Source organism: Haliotis cracherodii, unplaced genomic scaffold (assembly GCF_022045235.1).
Source record: "Haliotis cracherodii isolate W230 unplaced genomic scaffold, xgHalCrac1.p SCAF_11, whole genome shotgun sequence".
NCBI classification, from domain to species: Eukaryota; Metazoa; Mollusca; class Gastropoda; order Lepetellida; family Haliotidae; genus Haliotis; species Haliotis cracherodii.
Window position 1 is genome coordinate 39,712,597 of NW_027266266.1, and position 21,176 is coordinate 39,733,772.

Here is a 21,176-nt window from a genome sequence, read left to right on the forward strand (position 1 = left end):
AGTGACTTTCACCTCACGTCAAGTGGGATGTATGTATCCTGTGGTAGAAAGGATGTGATGATTATATTGGGGGATTATTAGTTGATATCATTTCTGTAAATAATCATTGGGGCTGTGTGTTTATTCATGTACATATGCTGTTTTGTTGTCAACTATGTGTTTGCATAATCTTTAACAATATTGTTTTCTCCCATAAGTATTATCATCACATCCCGCATATCACTTGGGTTATTGTAAATTCTTTAAAATATATTTTATATGTTTCTGGCTGCGCTGCCTGGGCACCGTCATCGCAAGCCATACCTGTTGATTTTGTTTTAGGTGTCTCCATGACTGTGCAGCCAGGACTTGCACCCTGTAACCTTATACTTCATTGCACATGTCTTACGTGTAGAAAAACAACAACTGTGCCGTGGACCCCTATTGAGGAGGAGGCAACTGTCCAGAAATGGGTGTCTGTGGATGCGGTGGTCGTCTTCTTGATGGCAAAGCCGACAGGTTGGAAAATCAACATCCCCCTCCCTGATTTCATGTCAACAAACTTTTTGAACTTTGAACTATCCCTTTATGCGGTGACGCTTCATTATCGATATTTGACAAGCATTTAGTCACCACTTCCACTGTCACTGTTACTCCAGCCTTCTGGTGGTGTCAGGAACAATTTGGACAAGTGCAGCATTTGTTCATATCCATAGTCCCCTCACTACTTGCTTCCATGGCCATTAAAGACCTTTCTGGTTTCTCCTTAAAATTGCCATAATGAAGAAGTCGACATCAATATAATTCTCTTCCTTATTCATATATAGCACACAAACATTTATGACAATCTCCAACCATACTTGGCGGCGTATTTGTTCATGGTGCCCTTGTCAAATTATGTAATTGTTATAAAAAAAACACTCATCATTCACGGAATTAAAATATCCAGTACAGCCACAGCCGTCGTTGTAAATACATACCACTGCCACTTCAGCTTCAAATGATTGCAGTCTTCGTTGTTGACCTGCCCTGCTCTATTTCAATATGCCTTGTTTGGAATCTCATGTTTTTGATTTAATGGAAATAAAATCACATGTCAAGCGAGAAAATTTTATGAAATAAGTCAACGATATTATTCATTTGGACGTCTGTCGGTTCATACTATATCATGAAATTCCAAGTCATTTCTAAAGTTCAAAGGTACGTTTCACATTATTTCATGATTCACAACTCACACAACTCCATAGACCCGCCATATTTACAGCCCTTCTTTGTTGAGTGTGGTGGACATTGAGAGTGAGTGAGTGAGTGAGTATGGTTTTACGCCGCTTTTAGCAATATTCCAGCAATAATCCAGCAATATCACGACGGGGGACACCAGAAATGGGCTTCACACATTGTACCCATGTCGGGAATCGAACCCGGGTCTTCGGCGAGACGAGCGAACGCTTTAACCACTAGGCTACCCGACCGCCCCGAGTGTGAAGAAACAATGACAGTGGTTTCAGACAATATAGTGACAATATTGATATATTCTTGTAACTAAACCCACATCGTATATCTGCATATATCTTTGTATGCGTGTGAGGGAATATGGTTTCACACCTGGTAGCAGTGATAAGAAGAAAAATCCGGCTTCACACAAGGAATGGGAACAATGTATTGGGCCCATGTGGGGTTTCGAACCCGGACCTTCGATGTGGCGAGCATACCTTTTAACCACAAGACTGTGTGTATATAGAAGCATCTGTCTATTTATCTACAAGTCATTGGTTGTCATCTTTAACACTGCGCAATAGAACTACTGTCTTACTTTGTATCTGTGACAGTCACATGGGATCTTGGGCGTATAGGGTTGAACTGTGTGACTGTTATGTCATGGCATATGTCATTAGTGACGTCGATTGATCTGTACCTATCTGTAAAAATCTAGGGCAGTAACATGGCGGTTTGGCGCCTATCTACAAGGGGGATAGTGCAGCTCAATTACTCCTGTGATTTCAGTTTACATATCAGACAGTAATATCCAACTAGATATTGTACTTGATGCGGTGTCATTACAGTAGAGACCAATATACAGAAACATCTACTATTAAGCCCCCCGTCATGTGTAGATTCAGAGAAACACCGATCTATGATCTACATCCATCCAGCTCAGCTTGTCCAGTACAAAACAGTCATAGAATTGCCTTGAAAATGATTTTTGCATAATCCGTATAGTCCGAGACAAAGGTAACGTTGAGATGGATTTGGAGATAAAATCTCATTAAAATCAGATCTTAGTTCTCGCTGCCGCTAAACAAAGATCTGAGGATATCCCATTACGGGTCACGTCAGACCGACCTTTGGCAAACTCAGACCGACCAATGGAATTACTGACAAGAAATTGAAATTAGTCAATCAGAAGGCAGCTTTCTCGTGCTTTACGGCACTAATTTCAAATTGGCGACTACGCTTCGAAACATATTTTGATAAATTCTCGCTTAAAAATTTGAAACCTGAACAAAAGAACGTTCTAGAATGGCTAATATATGGTCTAGATTGTATAGATTCAGTCGTTAAGCCCGCAACTATTCGTTCGGAAAACCTCGTTTTAACCTTTTCGAGGCTGCATGATTAGAAATCACATTCCCACTGTCACTTTCATGATCTGGTAAGCGACGCTCTGATTGGTCGGATGAAAGGTCGTTCTGACGTGACCCCAAATGGGAGTCTTCAGATCTTTGTTTAGGGGTAGAGAGAACTAGGATCTGATTTTAATGAGATTGGGGGATAATTGAAGTCATACGGAAACGTTTCGACTGTATCTGTCATTTGTTTTTCAACCGTCGGACAAAACGCTTGAGGTTTGGAATATCACTTTTTTCCTCGTGCATTCTGAAAAGGTGAACTGTTCATCTGCGATTATTCTGCACGACGGTGATAACTCGCATGGGCAGGTACGACATGTTTTCGAGTTTAACCGACCGCAGATATGAGCGGGGAATCAGGGCTTTCCAAAGAAAATGTTAAACAGCTGTCATTTTTTAACACAGAATCTCTCTCATGGCATTTAAAAACATTGTTGATTAATTTCCACTATTTGTGTAATCGTAAGAGCTCGCATAACGTAGAAAATAAACTGTGGTCTACAAAAGCACACTTCATACAGCTTCGCCAGTTACCATTCAGTGATGGTGGAATAAAATCGTTGATCATGAACAATCAACGTATAATTATAACTATTTATGGCACACATGTCGGAAATGTCGCCTTGAACTTCAAAGAGCTCTCCACGGTAGTGAGTAAGTGAGTGAGTTGGGTTTAACGCCGCTTTTCACAGTATTCCAGCTATATAATGGCGTGTCAGCTTAATGAGGGAGGAAAACCCGATGTGATGCAGGTCTCAGACGTTTAACACTTTGGCGAAAGCCACGGGTACGGATATGATGCTGACAAACATAATCGGGGCGAACCGGAATTCAAATCCACAGTAAATTATTCCCATGTACAATATGTCGACATATGAGTATGTTCGTATGAAGCTGGGCGCTTCCGGGACACCAGGACACCAGGGAAGCAGGACAGTGTGATGTGTGATGATGATTGTGATGAAACAATAATTACTCTGTTGCAGATAACTTGGTGTCAATGTTGAAACTATGAGGTGTTGCCGAGTGCAATCGCTTTGTCAGTTGGGCTATGTTAATATCGTTGGTATCCGCAGATATGCGCTTCTGGAATATTATTGCTTGTTGGTTGTTTCACGAGCCGCAATCTACACTAGTCCAGCTATATGACGACATTAACGTTGTTATCGTTATGTTATCAACAACTAGAGACACAAGTGACAGGGTGCGGTGACATCTCCCTGCTGTGACAGACAGCTACCGACAACCCTTGTCCCCTCGTAAAGAGAGTGAATAACACCTGACTAAAGCAGGCAGAGTGACAGGGATCCGGCTGCAGAGAACTGATACACATCTTCACGTATGCCCCATGTGTTTGATATGGACATTTGTATCATGTGCCTTGTGCCTCGTGTAAGCTATTCCCTATTGAAATCAAATATAAACTTTAGTTTTTTAAATGGAGGGTTGTATTTTCTTATTTGGCATTTCGAGTAAATTTGTGGAAAATAAGCTGTTATAAGTGTATTTCGAATGTATAAATAATGAGCATGCTCCAGAAAGTGGGGTCCATGTCCCTCCTTCCATCACTTCACCCCGGATGCGAGTATGTAAGTACATGTACATCAGCTGAATCCCTCCTGCACATTATCCCTCGGAATGTGGATAGAGGCAGTCAGCAGCAAGACGTTGCACAGACAGAAAAGTTCGACCTTCCAGGCGAAAATTGGTTCATAGATCTGTTATCAGTACAAATCAAGCTGCAATAGGCACGAGCAGGTGTCAATCAATATCAATCATCATGCGGTGATTTACCAGCAGAACACGGATCCTGACCTCGGGCATAGTGACGTCACAACCACCGCCACACGTGGTGGATATTACGTAAATTCCTTCTCCCTGGGAACTCAGCAACGCCACCCTGCGGCCATGTAGTCAAGCCGACATCAACTTTGTGTAAAACGCCGTCTGACTTTCTACCACGGTCTCGGGAGAACCTCGAGCTCGGCTCACGACTCCGGATGGAGGACCGGATAGGACCCGAGGCCAGCATGAAGTAGTGTATGTGATTCCATATGTTTCATACGTGCTTACATCCGTCTTGTATTATGTAATCAGAGGTGTTTATTCGTGTTTACGAGCTATTTATTGCACCGGTGGGCCATTATTAATGACACGAGAACACAGGGCCATCTACTAGGGGTAGTCAGTGCTGCGAGGTTGTTTAATACAGTACATGTGGTTGTGAACACAGGTTCCTGAAAGGTCAATCTAATCACCCAAGGGGTGTTACCTTGACGGTTTAGTGTGTCATCGTACCCCAGTGGTGGACCTGGCTGGTTTAGTGTGTCGTCATACTCCAGTGGTGTGACCTGGCTGGTTTAGTGTGTCGTCATACCCCAGTGGTGGACCTGGCTGGTTTAGTGTGTCGTCATACTCCAGTGGTATGACCTGGCTGGTTTAGTGTGTCGTCATACCCGAGTGGTATGACCTGGCTGGTTTAGTGTGTCGTCATACCCCAGTGGTGTGACCTGGCTGGTTTAGTGTGTCGTCGTACCCCAGTGGTGTGACCTGGCTGGTTTAGTGTGTCGTCATACCCCAGTGGTGTGACCTGGCTGGTTTAGTGTGTCGTCGTTCCCCAGTGGTATGACCTGGCTGGTTTAGTGTGTCGTCTTACCCCAGTGGTGTGACCTGGCTGGTTTAGTGTGTCGTCATACCCCAGTGGTGTGACCTGGCTGGTTTAGTGTGTTCTCGTACCCCAGTGGTATGACCTGGCTGGTTTAGTGTGTCGTCATACCCCAGTGGTGTGACCTGGCTGGTTTAGTGTGCCGTCGTACCCCAGTGGTATGACCTGGCTGGTTTAGTGTGTCGTCATACCCCAGTGGTGTGATCTGGCTGGTTTAGTGTGTCGTCATACCCCAGTGGTATGACCTGGCTGGTTTAGTGTGTCGTCGTACCCCAGTGGTGTGACCTGGCTGGTTTAGTGTGTCGTCATACCCCAGTGGTGTGACCTGGCTGGTTTAGTGTGTCGTCATACCCCAGTGGTGTGACCTGGCTGGTTTAGTGTGTCGTCGTACCCCAGTGGTATGACCTGGCTGGTTTAGAGTGTCGTCGTACCCCAGTGGTGTGACCTGGCTGGTTTAGTGTGTCGTCATACCCCAGTGGTATGACCTGGCTGGTTTAGTGTGTCGTCGTACCCCAGTGGTGTGACCTGGCTGGTTTAGTGTGTCGTCATACCCCAGTGGTGTGACCTGGCTGGTTTAGTGTGTCGTCGTACCCCAGTGGTATGACCTGGCTGGTTTAGTGTGTCGTTGTACCCCGATACACGGCCTTGTCCTGGTTTGTTTACTTGTACAACATGACTAATTGTCCGGTAGTAAACATGTTTGTCTGATAGGGAAAGCACCAGTTGTACTGGTGACATGCTATTGACACAAAACATTTTGCGTATCTTAAGTCAAATCTAAATCCAAGACAAATGGCAAAGATCATGGAGCTGGGAGCTGGGTGATACCAATGTCATCGGATAGACAAACGTTTGACAACAAATAAAAAAGATACTGGTGAGTTGTGATTGAAATTTACTGACAAAAACATCATGGTAACACAGGTACTGTTTTTGACCTCAGACAATACCTCAAAAACGTATGGAGCTGGAGGATTAAGTAAACGAGTTACCTTTGATGTTTCATGTGAAAATGTTCCTGAAAGTCTCCACTTGACATGACACGTGAAACAGATCAGTAGCGGGTATAACCGCCACGTGCCCGGATGACGAATACCACCCTACGTCTCATGCCTCCAGTCAGACGTTGGATCTGTTTCTGGTTCAACAAGAATCACTCCTGGTGCAATGCTGCTTCCAATTGGCGTAAATCTTGTACAGGAGGATCTCATGCTTGTATGCGCCGCGCCAGATTATCCCAAACATGTTCAAGGGGGTTCAAATCTGGGCTCATTGCTGGCCAGGGTAGAGTCGTTATTGGTTTGGCCCTCATGTAATCCACGACTGCATGCTAACGATGAGACCTGGCATTGTCATCCATGTACTTAGGTCAAGTAGCAAGAAGATGGTTGTCAAAATGAGGAACGACGACTGCCATCAAAACGTCCCAGATGTACTGAGCCCCTGTTAAATTGCCCATTATGGTGACCAAATCCAAACTGCAATCATGAGAAATACACCCCCAAACCATTACCGAACCCCCGCCGTATATGCAACAGTCGATTTAATATTCCTGGGGGTGTAGGCCGTGTTCCGGTGCCTCCAAACTCTCGTTCATCCATCAGTGACGAGGAGCAGAAAGCGACTTTCGTCTGACCAATGGATTCGTCTCCAAGTTCTCAGATTCCAGTTCTGTCGCGCAATACACCATGCTACACGAGCAGCTTTGTGGTGATCTCTTTATGGACGCTTTATGACTCGTCTAGCCCTCGGTCCCGCTGCTTTCAGTCGGTTCCTGACGGTTCTGGTGTTGAAACGACGATTGGGCAACCACAGCTGTATCAGACGAGTACTTGTTGAAAAGGGTCCTCGGCGTATGAGACGAAGAAGGTCCCTGTCTTCGCGATGTGTCGTCACAGGAGGTCTTCCGGATCTGGGACGGTCCTGGACATCACCGGTCTAAGCATGTTTCTCGACTTTATCGATTGCTTACGACAGTGTGATGAATTCCGACCAATGGCATTACAAGACATTCCTGCGTTATGCATACCGATTATTTGCCATCTTGTGGCGTTTGATAATCGCATTCGTATCATGGTCACACAATGTCATGGAATATTTGTTTGAAACCGAACTAAAGAAAGCAATTTTAACGTTTGGATATACTGTTTTTGGAGATACTCGAGGGAAGCATGCTGCACGGGCATACCATGCATGGCACGTGACCTTTCGTCACGCATGACTGATTACATCATCTCGAGAAAACATAATTCTTCCCGTAATTTTATCTTTTACAAATAATGAGACCAAACAGTGATGGGTATTTTAGGGTGTGCTTAATTGTTTTCTTTGTGTATAGAACGGGCGTACATGTATACGTAGAACTTAACATGCATAAAGAACTTAACGTATATATAGAACTTAAAATGAACATAGAACTTAACGCACATATAGAACTTAACGTGCATGTAGAACTTAACGTGCATATAGAACTGAACGTGCATATAGAACTGAACGTGCATGTAGAACTTAACGTGCATATAAAACTTAACGCACATATAGAACCTAACGTGCATGTAGAACTTAACGTGCATATAGAATTTAACCCGTATATAGAACTTAACGTGCATATAGAACTTAACGTGCATATAGAATTTAACCTGTTTATAGAACATAACGTGCACTTGCATATGGAATTTAACCCGTATATAGAACTTAACGTACATATGGAACTTAACGAGCAGATAGAACGAAACATGCATGTAGAACTTAACATGTATATAGATCTTCACATGCATATAGAACTTAACGTGCATATAGAACTTAACGTACATATAGAACTTAACGTGTATATAGAATTTAACCTATAAATAGAACTTAAGGTGCATATAGAACTTAACGTGCATATAGAACTTAACGTACATATAGAACTTAACGTGTATATAGAATTTAACCTATAAATAGAACTTAAGGTGCATCTAGAACTTAACATGTATATAGATCTTCACATGCATATAAAACTTAACGTGCATATAGAAAATAACGTACATATAGATCTTAACATGAATATAGAACATAACGTGCACAATAACACTTAACGCGCATATAGAACTTAACGTGCATATAGAAAATAACGTACATATAGAACTTAACGTGCATATAGAACTTAACATGCATATAGAAAAAAACGTACATATAGAACTTAACGCGCATATAGGACTTAACGTGCATATAGAAAAAAACGTACATATAGAACTTAACGTGCATAAAGAACTTAACGTGCACATAGAACTTAACGTGCATGTAGAACTTAACATGCACATAGAACTTAACGTGTGTATAGAATTTAACCTATATATACAACTTAAGGCGCATATAGAACTAAACGTGCATATAGAACTTCACGTGCGTATAGAACTTAACGTATCTGTAGAACTTAACGTCCTTATAGAACTTAACGTGTATATAGAACTTAACGCGCATATAGAACTTAACATACATGAAGTGCAAATAATTAATTTAATTTCTGACTTTAAGTTTATATATTTTGTATGTATGAACACATGTATGATTTATAATGTATGCTGTATGTACATGAGAAATAAAATAACGAAAGTCATGTAGCCCTCTTTTATTTATTTTTAATCCTCATAATGCGTCTATTGTACACTTGTCAGTAATGGTTGGGTAATTTTTATCCCAGAAGAATAGGTGCCGGCAAACCGAGGTGTCCCCGAGTGTAAGGACCAGGGTCTGTGTGACGATCTCAAGGGAACAAAGACGTCATAGGTAATTCCCTTGGTTAAGCGAACATGGTGATCCTCAGACTCACAATGCTGAACAACACGTGTGAACTTGGCAATGAAAATAGCAGGATGGTTCCCGTGTTTAGCAGCACATGGTACTAATTAGGGTGGACTAATTCAACCATAAGCAGGAATAATATATTTATATCCAGTAAAATCTGTTGTCAATGCCATCCATCTTGTGTTCAAATCGTTTCTGTCGGTGTTACACGTGCTTGATGTAATGCGAACCCACTTTAAACACAAGACAGCACACTCACACTATGGACATTTTGAAGTAACTAGGTGAAGTTTAATACTGTTTAAACAATATTGCAGTTACGATGGCGTGTTATTATCTTGACATTTCAACTTAGTATTTATCTGACATTTCAACATAACATCTTGAAATTTCAACATAACATCTTGAAATTTGAACTTGATATCATGAAATTTCAACTTAGTATCTTGAAATGTCAAGATACTAAGTTGAAATTTCAAAATGCTATGTTGAAATGTTAAGATACATAAGTTGAAATTTCAAGATAATGATCTTGAAATTCCAAGATAATAAGTTGATATGTTAATATATTTAATTGAAATTTCAACTTAGTATCTTAAAATTTAAAGAAAAAAAGAAATGGCCCTAAAGGCTTCCGTAGGTTACTAACATATTCAAATTATGTGATGCCAAACTGTTATGTCATCTTTTGCGTTACAAACGTGATGGTGGTGTGCAGTTTCTAAACCATGCAAGCCTTAGGAGGACCATTTAATGTTTGCATGCATTTAATATATGGGAGTAAAGTCAATGTAAAATACAATGTCAGCCTAGATACTGCGACATACTTAATCACCAATAATAGATCTGCATGCTGCTATAGGTTAATGGTGATAACATAGTGTCCTTTACACCTAGGAGGTGGTGAACACGGGTGACCCGCAACATTGGTTATGTAGTGATAACCCAGTATATGTATTCTTGTTCCTTACGCCAGAAAACGTCTAACCATACAGAGGAGTTACATGTCCACATCACTCCCAGGGACAAGGGAGCCAGGAAGGACATCGAAAAGTTCTAAAGATGACCACGTTAAAATGCCTTGCCTGGTTGCTGACATGTACATCTCTACTCTCTCTTTGTAACTGCCAGGACAGTGTTGTGTCTGTCATACAAAGACTGGACCAGCTTGAGGAGGAACTGCTTGATAACAAAGGTAATATTCTCCGTGTAGAACAAAAGGTATTAAATATCATAGATGTCGCTAAGACATCATTGAGAGCTGAATTAAAGGAAACCATACGGGATCAAGTGAAGGACGCCATGGCCGAGATTCTACAAGGAGAGTCGCTTCAAGACATGGTGAAAAGTGAGGTTGTCTCTGAATTGCGGCATCTGCAACAGGGTTACCACCAGATGAAGAGGCAGATGCATCATGTCTCCAGAGAACTCAAAGACTTCAAGAACGAGACGGCCCTATTTCATGATTCTGTCCTGGAGAAGGCAAATGTGTGGAATCGAGAGAACTCAAGTGACGTCTGTGTCAGAGAAAAACATAAACTGGAAATAGAACTACAGAAATGTAATATTTACTCTGCCGAACTCAAGACTAACATGGAGCTATTCATTGTATTGAATGAGACATATCAGACCCAAATATCACAACTCAGAACAGCGCTTTCTGTGCCTGCTTGTACCTCCGCCACTGCAAATGTTACCTCAACCTCAAAGCCACCTGTGTCGACAACGTCAGTGACGACACCAAGACCACCTGTGTCGACAGCGTCGGTGTCGACGTCCAGGCAAGAGGAGGAGAAAACTAGGATCCTGATTGCTCCAATCTGGACAAATGTCTACCACAAGTTCCGTCAACTCAACATTCACAGTAACTCTCTCACCGTCTATCAGCATATCACGAGGAATTACGTTAATTGTCTTGCCTATATATCAAAACAAAGGAAACTGCTGATTGGGTCAAATAGTCCTTATAGCATACTTGCATCTACCCTGGATACAGGTTGACTCACAGTGCTAAGAAATGGTGTACGGACATTATGCATGGCAGTGGATGAAGATCGGGACATTGTATTCATCTCTAGATTAACCCCTCGACACTCAATCAGCCGCATGTCGACACGGGGTAAAGACCTCACTGTCATCATTGACTTATCCATGTACGAACGTTCACCAAGACAGATAGCCCTTGACACAAAGAGAAAGAGGATATACGTGTGTATCTATGAATCAATGTTCACAGTGACATACGATGGTCAAGGTCTGTCAACATTAGCCACAGGAGGATTTGTGCATGCTGTAACCTTAGACCAGACAGCTGGTGTGTTGTATTATAACAATTGGAACAAACTGATGAAGATGACCGTGTCCAATAATGTGAGTACAGAGGTGACCACACTGGATGCTGATCCCTGCAACATGAGACTGTACAGAGGCACCATCTACTACGCTGGCTGTTCACCTACTATTGTAGGTGCAGTTAATGTGACACATAACGCGGAGGCTTACACTCTCCAGGAAATAAACATGAAGGGGGTCGGTCAGTTATATCTGTGTTTGATCCCCGAATCGATTGAAGTAGATCCTATCAGGAATTTCAGAGAAAGAATTCGATTCTGATTCGTCAACCAGAGGTTATATAGCGACGTACATGCACGTGTGTGTGTGTGTGTGTGTGTGTGTGTGTGTGTGTGTGTGTGTGTGTGTGTGTGTGTGTGTGTGTGTGTGTGTCTGCTTGTGCTAGTCCGGACTGATGCCGATTTATCGTGCAAGCTCACTGAGATACCATCCCTCAGTTTAACATGAATACCCAACTCAGACACAGTATACTGACTCAGAGCCGATCACTCCTTCTTTTAGACCCTTAATGCCGAGCACCAGACAGGGTAAAAACAAGTACCATCTTTTAACGTATTTTGGTATGACGCGGGCGGGGATCGAACCCCCGACCTTCCGCTCTCCGGGGGACCCTATACCACTATACTATTAAGGGGGTCCTTAAAATAACAATAACCTTTTCTGGTTGAAGCAGGTGATTTGAAGAAAGCCAGGTAATATTTATAGAAATAACTTCTTTCACAATCATTCATGGTGAGCAGATTGAAAATATTCATACGTACAGTTATACGTTACAAAATACAAGGTTTCAGTTATTGAACGTGGCATTGTAACATGTATGTTCTTAAAGTAAATTCAGTGTAGATAATGCATGAGATAATGAGAGATGCATGACAATGCATGACAGCTTGAAACTATTGTACTATTTAATATGAATTTCCTATAAAATTATTGATATATTGTAATATTCAACTAAAGTATCATGTCTTGTATATTTCATTATTTCCTTTATTGTATACGTGTTGCTGTATTGTCATCATCATGTCGACAGTCACAATAAAATACATATATTCCACAGAGATAGTGCAGGATGACGTCGGTAGTTGATGGGGATGTTAATTTAGGATACAGCTGTATGGGTGCCGGGGTTGACGTGCTTTCATCATGTAGACAGTCACAATTGCAGCTACAGCAGCAGGAACGGATAAAACCGCTTCTTACTCGACGGTAGACTCATTACGCCTGGAAAAGCTCCCTGACATTTCCTTACAATGAAGACTACATGGTCAAGTGTAGACAGTGCAGTGCTACGATTGTGGTCTATCGCGAGGCTGTTTACGGCGGGGGTGTCCAAATGGTAAAGTCATGGTGTTGGTGGTTATGTAGAGCTGGTATCTTTGTGTATATGCTTCTGGTGATGTCCACATGTGATGTGACACTATCATGTTCCCGAATGGATAAACTCTAGTCAATCTGTAGTCATAGTGTTCATAGTCAGAGGTAGATACCGCTAACACCTACATGTACGGTGTTAAGGTTCTGGTGATGTCCACATGGGGATGTGACACTATCATGTTCCCGAATAGATAAACTCTAGTCAATCTGTAGTCATAGTGTTCATAGTCAGAGGTAGATACCGCTAACACCTACGGTGTTAAGGTTCTGGTGATGTCCACATGGGGATGTGACACTATCATGTTCCCGAATAGATAAACACTAGTCAATCTGTAGTCATAGTGTTCATAGTCAGAGGTAGATACCGCTAACACCTACGATGTAAAGGTTCTGGTGATGTCCAGATGGGGATGTGACACTATCATGTTCCCGAATAGATAAACACTAGTCAATCTGTATTCATAGTGTTCATAGTCAGAGGTAGACACCGCTAACACCTACGGTGTTAAGGTTCTGGTGATGTCCAGATGGGGATGTGACACTATCATGTTCCCGAATAGATAAACACTAGTCAATCTGTTGTCGTTTCCTTTATTTCCTACATTTCCACACAAACCAACCAGGATCTCCTCGCCACTACAGACGCCTATAGCTAATGATCTTGACATGTTGACATAATAATCCTTTTATCAAATTTAGAGAAATGGGTATACAAAGATGCATGCACAAAGGTAGTTTCATCTTATGCTTACCTTGGTATATTGATTACTTGGAATATTGTTTACCTGACATATTGATTGCTTGGAATATTGTTTACTTGGAATATTGTTTACTTGGCATATTGTTTACTTGGCATATTGATTGTTGGAATATTGTTTACCTGGCATATTGATTGCTTTGAATATTGTTTACTTGGAATATTGTTTACCTGGCATATTGATTGCTTGCAATATTGTTTACCTGGCATATTGATTGCTTTGAATATTGTTTACTTGGAATATTGTTAACTTGGAATATTGTTTACTGGGCATATTGATTGCTTGGAACATTGTTTACTTGGAATATTGTTTTCTTGCACTTTGAGTTCGAATAAATATCTAGAATCAGAAAGTGTTGATGTTAATTCTGCGAAGTTTGTTAAAATATGTAAATCTGCCCTGTGATTATTACTTTCGATTTTATTATACAAAGATGGTGCCAATTTTACTCTATTGATCAGAAATATGAAAAATATGATTGTATAGATAAAATTCATATATTTAAACGCGTAAATGGAGAGGTGGCAGATACCTATTACGCTGTATACATTGGTTAAAACTAAGGACTCCATCCATCCTCACCATGCCCAGTGAAAACCCGTAACATGCCACCCAATCTCATTCAAAATGCATTAAAACATAATTGTGCAACAAACATCAAACTCGCCGTGTTTAGTTGAGGTCTTGGAAACGCATGAAAGGATCACGGTGTTGGAAATGTCGAAATGTCTATGTAGTTATTACTAGTGTCGATTCCCAAATTGTATGTAGTCTTACCAGCTGCTGGAAAGTTCAACATGGTGCCCTCACAACATAGAACATTAGAGAAGTTTCAGTAACATACTATGACCGTCCGCGGTATACCGGACCGGAAGTTTACACATCACGCTAGCCATTCGTGACCAACTCGTGTTATTCCGGGACAAGCCGAATAGCGACTCGTGCCCCTCTCGTGGCCATTTTTATGACCGGGTTCTGTCTTAGCGCAAACGGGCATACCTAAAACATTTGTCAACTCGTTGTGTAATGGTTCACATATATTTCCCCATATATAATATATATTTCAGATGCAATTTAAAGCACATCGGGACATGCGGAATTATACAGTATAACTGAACACATTTAACTGTGTCTTTGGTATATTTTTATATGCAAGACATATGTAAAATCAAAAATTATTTCTGAGGGATTCTTTGACGAAGAACTTGAAATCATACGCGCATTCTGATTGGTTTGTCGTATTTTCGCACATAACATTCATCGATAGGGGGACGAGTCTTCTTGCAGGTTACGGAAAGGGGCGAGTGGTGACGAATGCACGCTAGCATCTAAATATTGTAACTTCCTGACGACTGATCACTGTCCTAACACAATGCAATGAGCGTCTACCGAACCCCAACAGAAACAATGTAACAGTTACAATCATTGTTAAACTTTGACATACACTTTGACATACACTGCCATAAAACACTATTCTTCAATTATGAAACACGTACATTCCAAAGACGTTTACATCTTATCCAAATATAGACCTTTTTTGCATGCTCATGTCAACAACAAACTGCGTATCTCTGTGTTGCTCCATATAAGTGAGTGAGAGAGGTTTTACGCCGCTTTTAGCAATATTCCAGCAATATCACGGCGGGGACACCAGAAACGGGCTTCACACATTTTACCCATGTCGGGAATCGAACCCGGGTGTTCTGCGTGAGCGAACGCTTTAACCACTAGGCTACCCGACCGCCCCTGCTCCATATAAAAGATTTTGAGAGCTGAAGGTTGTCCCATACGCAATAACAGCCCTGGCATAATGTACACGAAGCGTACTCACACTACAACTGCACCACGATTCGCTTTCAAAAACACTTGCCTTTAAATATGTGTACTTATAATTTCGATCATGAAAGTTTCCAACTCTGAAAGTTGATATACTGTTCTGTAAGATCTAAAATACAAGTACTCGTATATGAATTCAAGTGTCTCAGGAAGTATTTGTTTTGGTTTTTTTACGCCGCACTCAGCAATGTTCCAACTATATGACGCCGGTCTGTACATAATCGAGTCTGGACCAGATAATCCAGTGATTGACATCATGAGCATCGATCCTCGCAATTGGGATACAATGACATGATCAACCAAGTCAGCGAGCCTGACCACCCGATCCTGTTAGTCGCCTCTTACGACATGCATAGTCACCTTACACCTAAGGAAGTGAATCGGGTTGCTTTGGTGTCAGATCACGATGTATGTACTTTGATGAAGTATATATTGTGCAGGTTTGGATCGGGATCATCTTCCCGAGGCAAGAGAGTTAACTGACTTTAAAAGTCCAGTTTCCACCCTTGCCGAACTAGGCTGGTATTATGGAGTTACATTTTGGCTGGACTAACGAGTCTTTGCATAGTCCAATCAAAATCGCGCACCGAAATCGAAATCCGATACGTAAACTGTCAAGCAGATTTCGGTCGATTGCATGATTTGCAAAACATGTGCACCGCTAACTCGTTGTCAACAGATATTTTCTAAATCTTTTCATGTTTTTAATCAAGGTGCTCACGTGATTTCGCGATGTAAGACACGTTTTATCACAATATAGATCTTGATTATCGATCAGATCGTCTTGACTGGACGCCGCCGTTTTGTTTGAAACAAATGCAAGTGATACGAGAATCTGATTGGTCAATAGGAGAGGCAAAGAAGCCACATAACTCGTCATAGCCACTGGTGGCGCTCCGATCGAGCCCAGGAATTCCAGCCTAGTTCGGCAAGGGTGGAAACTGAACTTTTATAGTCAGTTAACTCTCTTGCCTCGGGAAGATGGTTTGGGATATATTAGGAAAACACTACGAGACAGCCCCTAGTTCTGTATAACAAGTCAAAATGAAAATGTTGTATGGGGTAAAACACCCCGATGCAGTTACCGCAGCTAGTCGACATCAAATGTTACATAGTTACACAACATGTTTATAGTACAAACATCATGCATTGTTAGCTAGAAGAAACACGGATACCTTGTAAATAAGTTGAACTATCGGCCTGTTGCATCTCAGTTTGTGATGAATAAACAATTTCGAAATCAGGTTATGGAGAAAATTGCACTCTGTTTACAAATGCTTTAAACGTATTTTTAAAAACAAAATCTCCTTTACATGATTAAATAGATGTATTGTATTTCAGAGACGGCTATGTTTGTTTTAAACATATTTAATTGTCTAAAAAGACAAAGGGATTGTGCACAAGCGTACCACATATTGCAGCCTTCTCAGACCGACTTAACTTCCGCCAAGCAAGCTCCACCTATCAGTACAGTTCACCAGCTGTAATAACGGAGACTAAACACGTCCTTCATTACGGAGTGTGTGAGAGTGAGTGAGATGGATTTAACGCCGTTTTGATCAGTATTCCAGTTATATCGCGGCATGTCAGCTTAATGTTGGAGGAAAGTGCGAACTTATGCAGGTCTCAGACGTTTACCACTTCGGTGAAACCAACGAGCACGGGTATGGTGCTGACAAACCTAGAAACATGGTCAGGACGAACCGGGATTCGAACCCACAATCATAGGTTCCTGGCGTGCCATAGGGGCTCTGCATTGCACAGCGACTTGACGCCCCCCCCCCCCCCCCCCCCCCCCTCCCCCCTTTCACACACACACACACACACACACACACACACACACACACACACACACACACACACACACACACACACACACACTTTTACAACAGAAACGGGGAATGTCACCTCGACCATGCGAGCTCAACCTGTACCGTTTACCAGCTGTATAACGGAGGCTGCATGTCCCTCGTTATAGCGACATTCAGAATGCCATCTTCCACTCCTGTATCTAATGGGGATGATTACCTGGGGCGGAGACACGGCCTTCTGATGGCTTGTTTACCTGTACCATACGACTAATTGTTATGCTAACTTGCTCTACTCAAACAGACGTGAAATGCTAACACGATAAGTTAATTATTTCGAAAGTCTTAACAACGTGTCATAATTATTTATGAAAGCTCTATGATGTTATATAGCTGCATGTTTCTTCCTGGTTAGGAAGAGGATAATAGGTCCAATTAAAATGAGGAAATAACCTGCAGATATACATGCTATACATGGATATATATACATACTTGTCCTTCGGAGAGACGAATTGGATCGGGATAGTCAGGCTCGTTGACCTGTTGGCTCACCTGTGATCGTATCCTGGCGGCGGCGTTGGACGTTGTTTATAAGATTAATCACAGGTTTACCTGATACAGACATCGGTACAAAACAACAAACAAACCATGTTTCTAACTTCAGACATTGAGAATGCTGATCTGGGCCCAAACAACTAAGTATTGTATTGAAAATCAGGGCACTGCGTTTGGTCAGCATTTATCTAACTTTTGGAAATGACACTTCCAGTCCTTGAAAGTAGTAGCGTAGAGACTTTGCGGAAACCATTTCAGGAGGCCCTAACGCTGATATAATACTTAAACGCTTACTTCCAGGAACAATAGTTGTTCACCTCAACGCCAGTGTCTGAACAAACCACCACGTGAATTATCCGTGTCGTAACTTGTCGAATGTCGAGTTTGGGTGGGGTTACTGATTTGGACCATGCTCCAGTCCCGGGCTTGCTCGTTTACCAGCATTTTTGCGGGAGAATGAGAGAGTCAATGACGTCACAAAATATCTACGTCATGCCGATTTGGCCCAGCAGTTTTAGTTGCGTTATTCAACCGCCACACGTCGAATTAGTCAGAAAGCCATCGACGATATCACGCCATCGCAAGCACGTGATGCACGGTAATACTGCTACATGGCTGGGAATAAATCGGAGGCGTGGCTTAATTGAGCCAATCAGAGTAGTCTCAAACTTGCTACAACAGACCCACATCAAAGGCACCGCTGACAGATTAAATACTCAGGCAATTATTATTCTTTAGTCCGGTAAGAGGAAAATACCGAAGAGGAGTTTTGCGTTGTTTTAATAACAAGATTATGTATTTCAGAAAAATCAAGTCACAAAAACTACTTTAGTTTGAAACAGCTGATTTGACCGACGCCTCACGACAGAAGCTTGCATTGATAATAGTCCTTCCTTCTCAATCATTGTCGGTAGGCATTGTGAAAGAGTGATATGTTCATTTGTCGGTTAAACATATCTGAATTGAGGTTATGAAAATATTCAAAGTATTTTTTGGCAATATATAAATTGATCAGAACACGTGATTGCAGATTTTTAACATTTAAGGTCAACTGTGACGTTACAAGGGGCGGGGTGACGTTGTAACAGTGGTGTGCAGTCTGGAACAAAAACCTTGCAAGGCTAGCGTTATTGCCTTTAGGGGTGACTACTTGGGAGGCAAACTACACCTGGGCTCACTTGCACAAAGCGATCTTAGCGCTAAGACTATTGTAAGCCTATGTTAAAGTATGGGAGTTACGATCATCTTAGCGCTAAGATCGCTTTGTGCAAGTGGGCCCAGGTAAATAGTGATAACCGAGTGTTCTTTATAATTACTCACAGGAGATGGTCACCCTGTAAACGTATACCTGTACCTTACGCCAATCAACCAGTAACAGAACACGTTGTGTCATACCGAGGGGTACATGCACACACCACTCTGACGGACATGAGAATCTCTACGGATTTTGCACAGTCCTAAAGATGGCAGAGCTAAAATGTCTCTCCTGGTTGCTGACATGTACCTCCCTAATCTGTTTTTGTAACTGTCAGGACAGTGTTGTGTCTGTCATACGCAGGCAGAACCAGTTCGAGGAGGAACTGTTTGATGACAAAGTTAATTTAATATCATACGTGTGGAACAAAGGGTATTTAATATCATAGATGTCGCTAACTAAAGGAAAATATAGGAGAGATCAAGTGAAGGAAGCTATGGCCGAGATTCTACAAGGAGAGTCACTTCAAGACATGGTGAAAAGTCAGGTTGTCTGAATTGCGGGATCTGAAACAGAGCGACCATCAGATGAACAGGCAGTTGCATCATTTTCAAGATCACTCAACGACCTTCAGGACGAGACGACCGTATTTCACGATTCTGTCCTAGAGAAGGCTGATGTTTTGACTCGCGAGAACTCCAGTGACGTCTGTGTCAGAGGTAAACACAGGCTGGAAATAGACCTACAAAAGAGAAATGGTGCTGAACTCAAGGCTGATAATGAGCGGTTCGTGGAATTACATGAAGGACGTGTCAGTTTCAAAGATCACAACTGAAAACAGCTCTTGCTGTGCCTTCTTCTTCCCAAGCATCTCACCATACTACCTCTACGCTCAGGACACCTGTGTCGACAACGTCAGTGACCACACCCAGGGCCACCTGTGTCGACAACGTCAGTGACCACACCCAGGTCACCTGTGTCGACAACGTCAGTGACCACACCCAGGCCACCTGTGTCGACAACGTCAGTGACCACACCCAGGTCACCTGTGTCGACAACGTCAGTGACCACACCCAGGTCACCTGTGTCGACCACGTCAGTGACCACACCAGGCCACCTGTGTCGACCACGTCTTTGACCACACCCAGGCCACCTGTGTCGACCACGTCAGTGACCACACCCAGGTCACCTGTGTCGACAACGTCAGATACCACACCAGGCCACAGGAGGAGAAAAGTAGGATCCTGATTGTCCCTCTCTGGTCCTCCAACAAGCATCAGTTCCGACAACTCAACATTCACAGGAACTCTCTCAGTGTGAAACGGTATGAAAGGAATCGGAATAATGTTAATTGCATTTCCTATATAGCAATATATGGACAATTCTCATTGTGTTAAACAGTCACTCATAGGATATTAGTACCTTCCCTTGATACACGTCACCGTACTACGACAAGGTATACGGGCATCTCTCATGGCGGTGGATGAAGGGCGGAACGTTATATTCTTATCCACAACGGACCCTCGTTTCAGCCGTATGTCTACACAGGGGAAAGACTTTACTGACATCATTGACTTGACCAAGTACGGAGGCGTTCCAAGGCAAATAACTCTTGACACAAGGAGAAAGAGGGTATATGGATATAAGGATATATGGGTGTAATGGCTGGAAACTGTTCATGGTAACATATGATGGTCAAGCTCTGGCAACATTAGCCACAGGAAGTGGCATGTATGCTGTAACCCTAGATCAGACAGCTGGTGTGTTGTATTATAGCAAAAAGAAGAAACTGATGAATATGACCGTGTCCAATGATGTGAGTACAGAGGTGACCACACTGACCACTAGACCCTGGAGCATGATACTGTACAGAGGCACCATCTACTACCGTTGCCTTTATCATACTGTCAACGCGCATGTGTTGACGGGGAAATTAGCTCAGATTGAAGACGAAGAATACGTTGAGTCCAAACTTTTTTAGTCGGCAATAAAACAAAATACAATTAGAAATATGTCGAGCGGAGATTCAAACTCAACAAGTACAAGTGAAGTCCAGCAAGCAGGCGTATCCTACTCGCGGCTGTACATACAGGTGCTGTCGGAATACCAGACTAACTAACAGTAAAGATGTAAACATGTATATACACTATTGGACAACAATAGACAGACAAAGAGACAATAGCGTTGCCCTTGACATGGGGCTTATGGATGTGATTACAGACACAGCCCGGGGGAAAT

At 42.2% G+C, this 21,176-nt stretch overlaps 1 protein-coding gene and 1 pseudogene across 1 annotated transcript; both read left to right on the forward strand.

Moving 5' to 3' along the window:
- Positions 1-10,097: 10,097 nt before the first annotated feature.
- LOC139455776 (uncharacterized) lies at positions 10,098-12,167 on the forward strand. Its single transcript, XM_071237319.1, has one exon. The coding sequence runs from the start codon at positions 10,123-10,125 to the stop codon at positions 11,059-11,061; it is 939 nt and encodes a 312-aa protein (XP_071093420.1). The 5' UTR covers positions 10,098-10,122; the 3' UTR covers positions 11,062-12,167.
- Positions 12,168-19,206: 7,039 nt separating this feature from the next.
- Positions 19,207-20,919, forward strand: LOC139455087 (uncharacterized; annotated as a pseudogene).
- Positions 20,920-21,176: the final 257 nt, after the last annotated feature.

What these genes read in the sequence shown, in the direction of transcription:
- LOC139455776 (XM_071237319.1), top strand. Translation starts at nt 10,123, where the DNA reads ATGACCACGTTAAAATGCCTTGCCTGGTTGCTGACATGTACATCTCTA.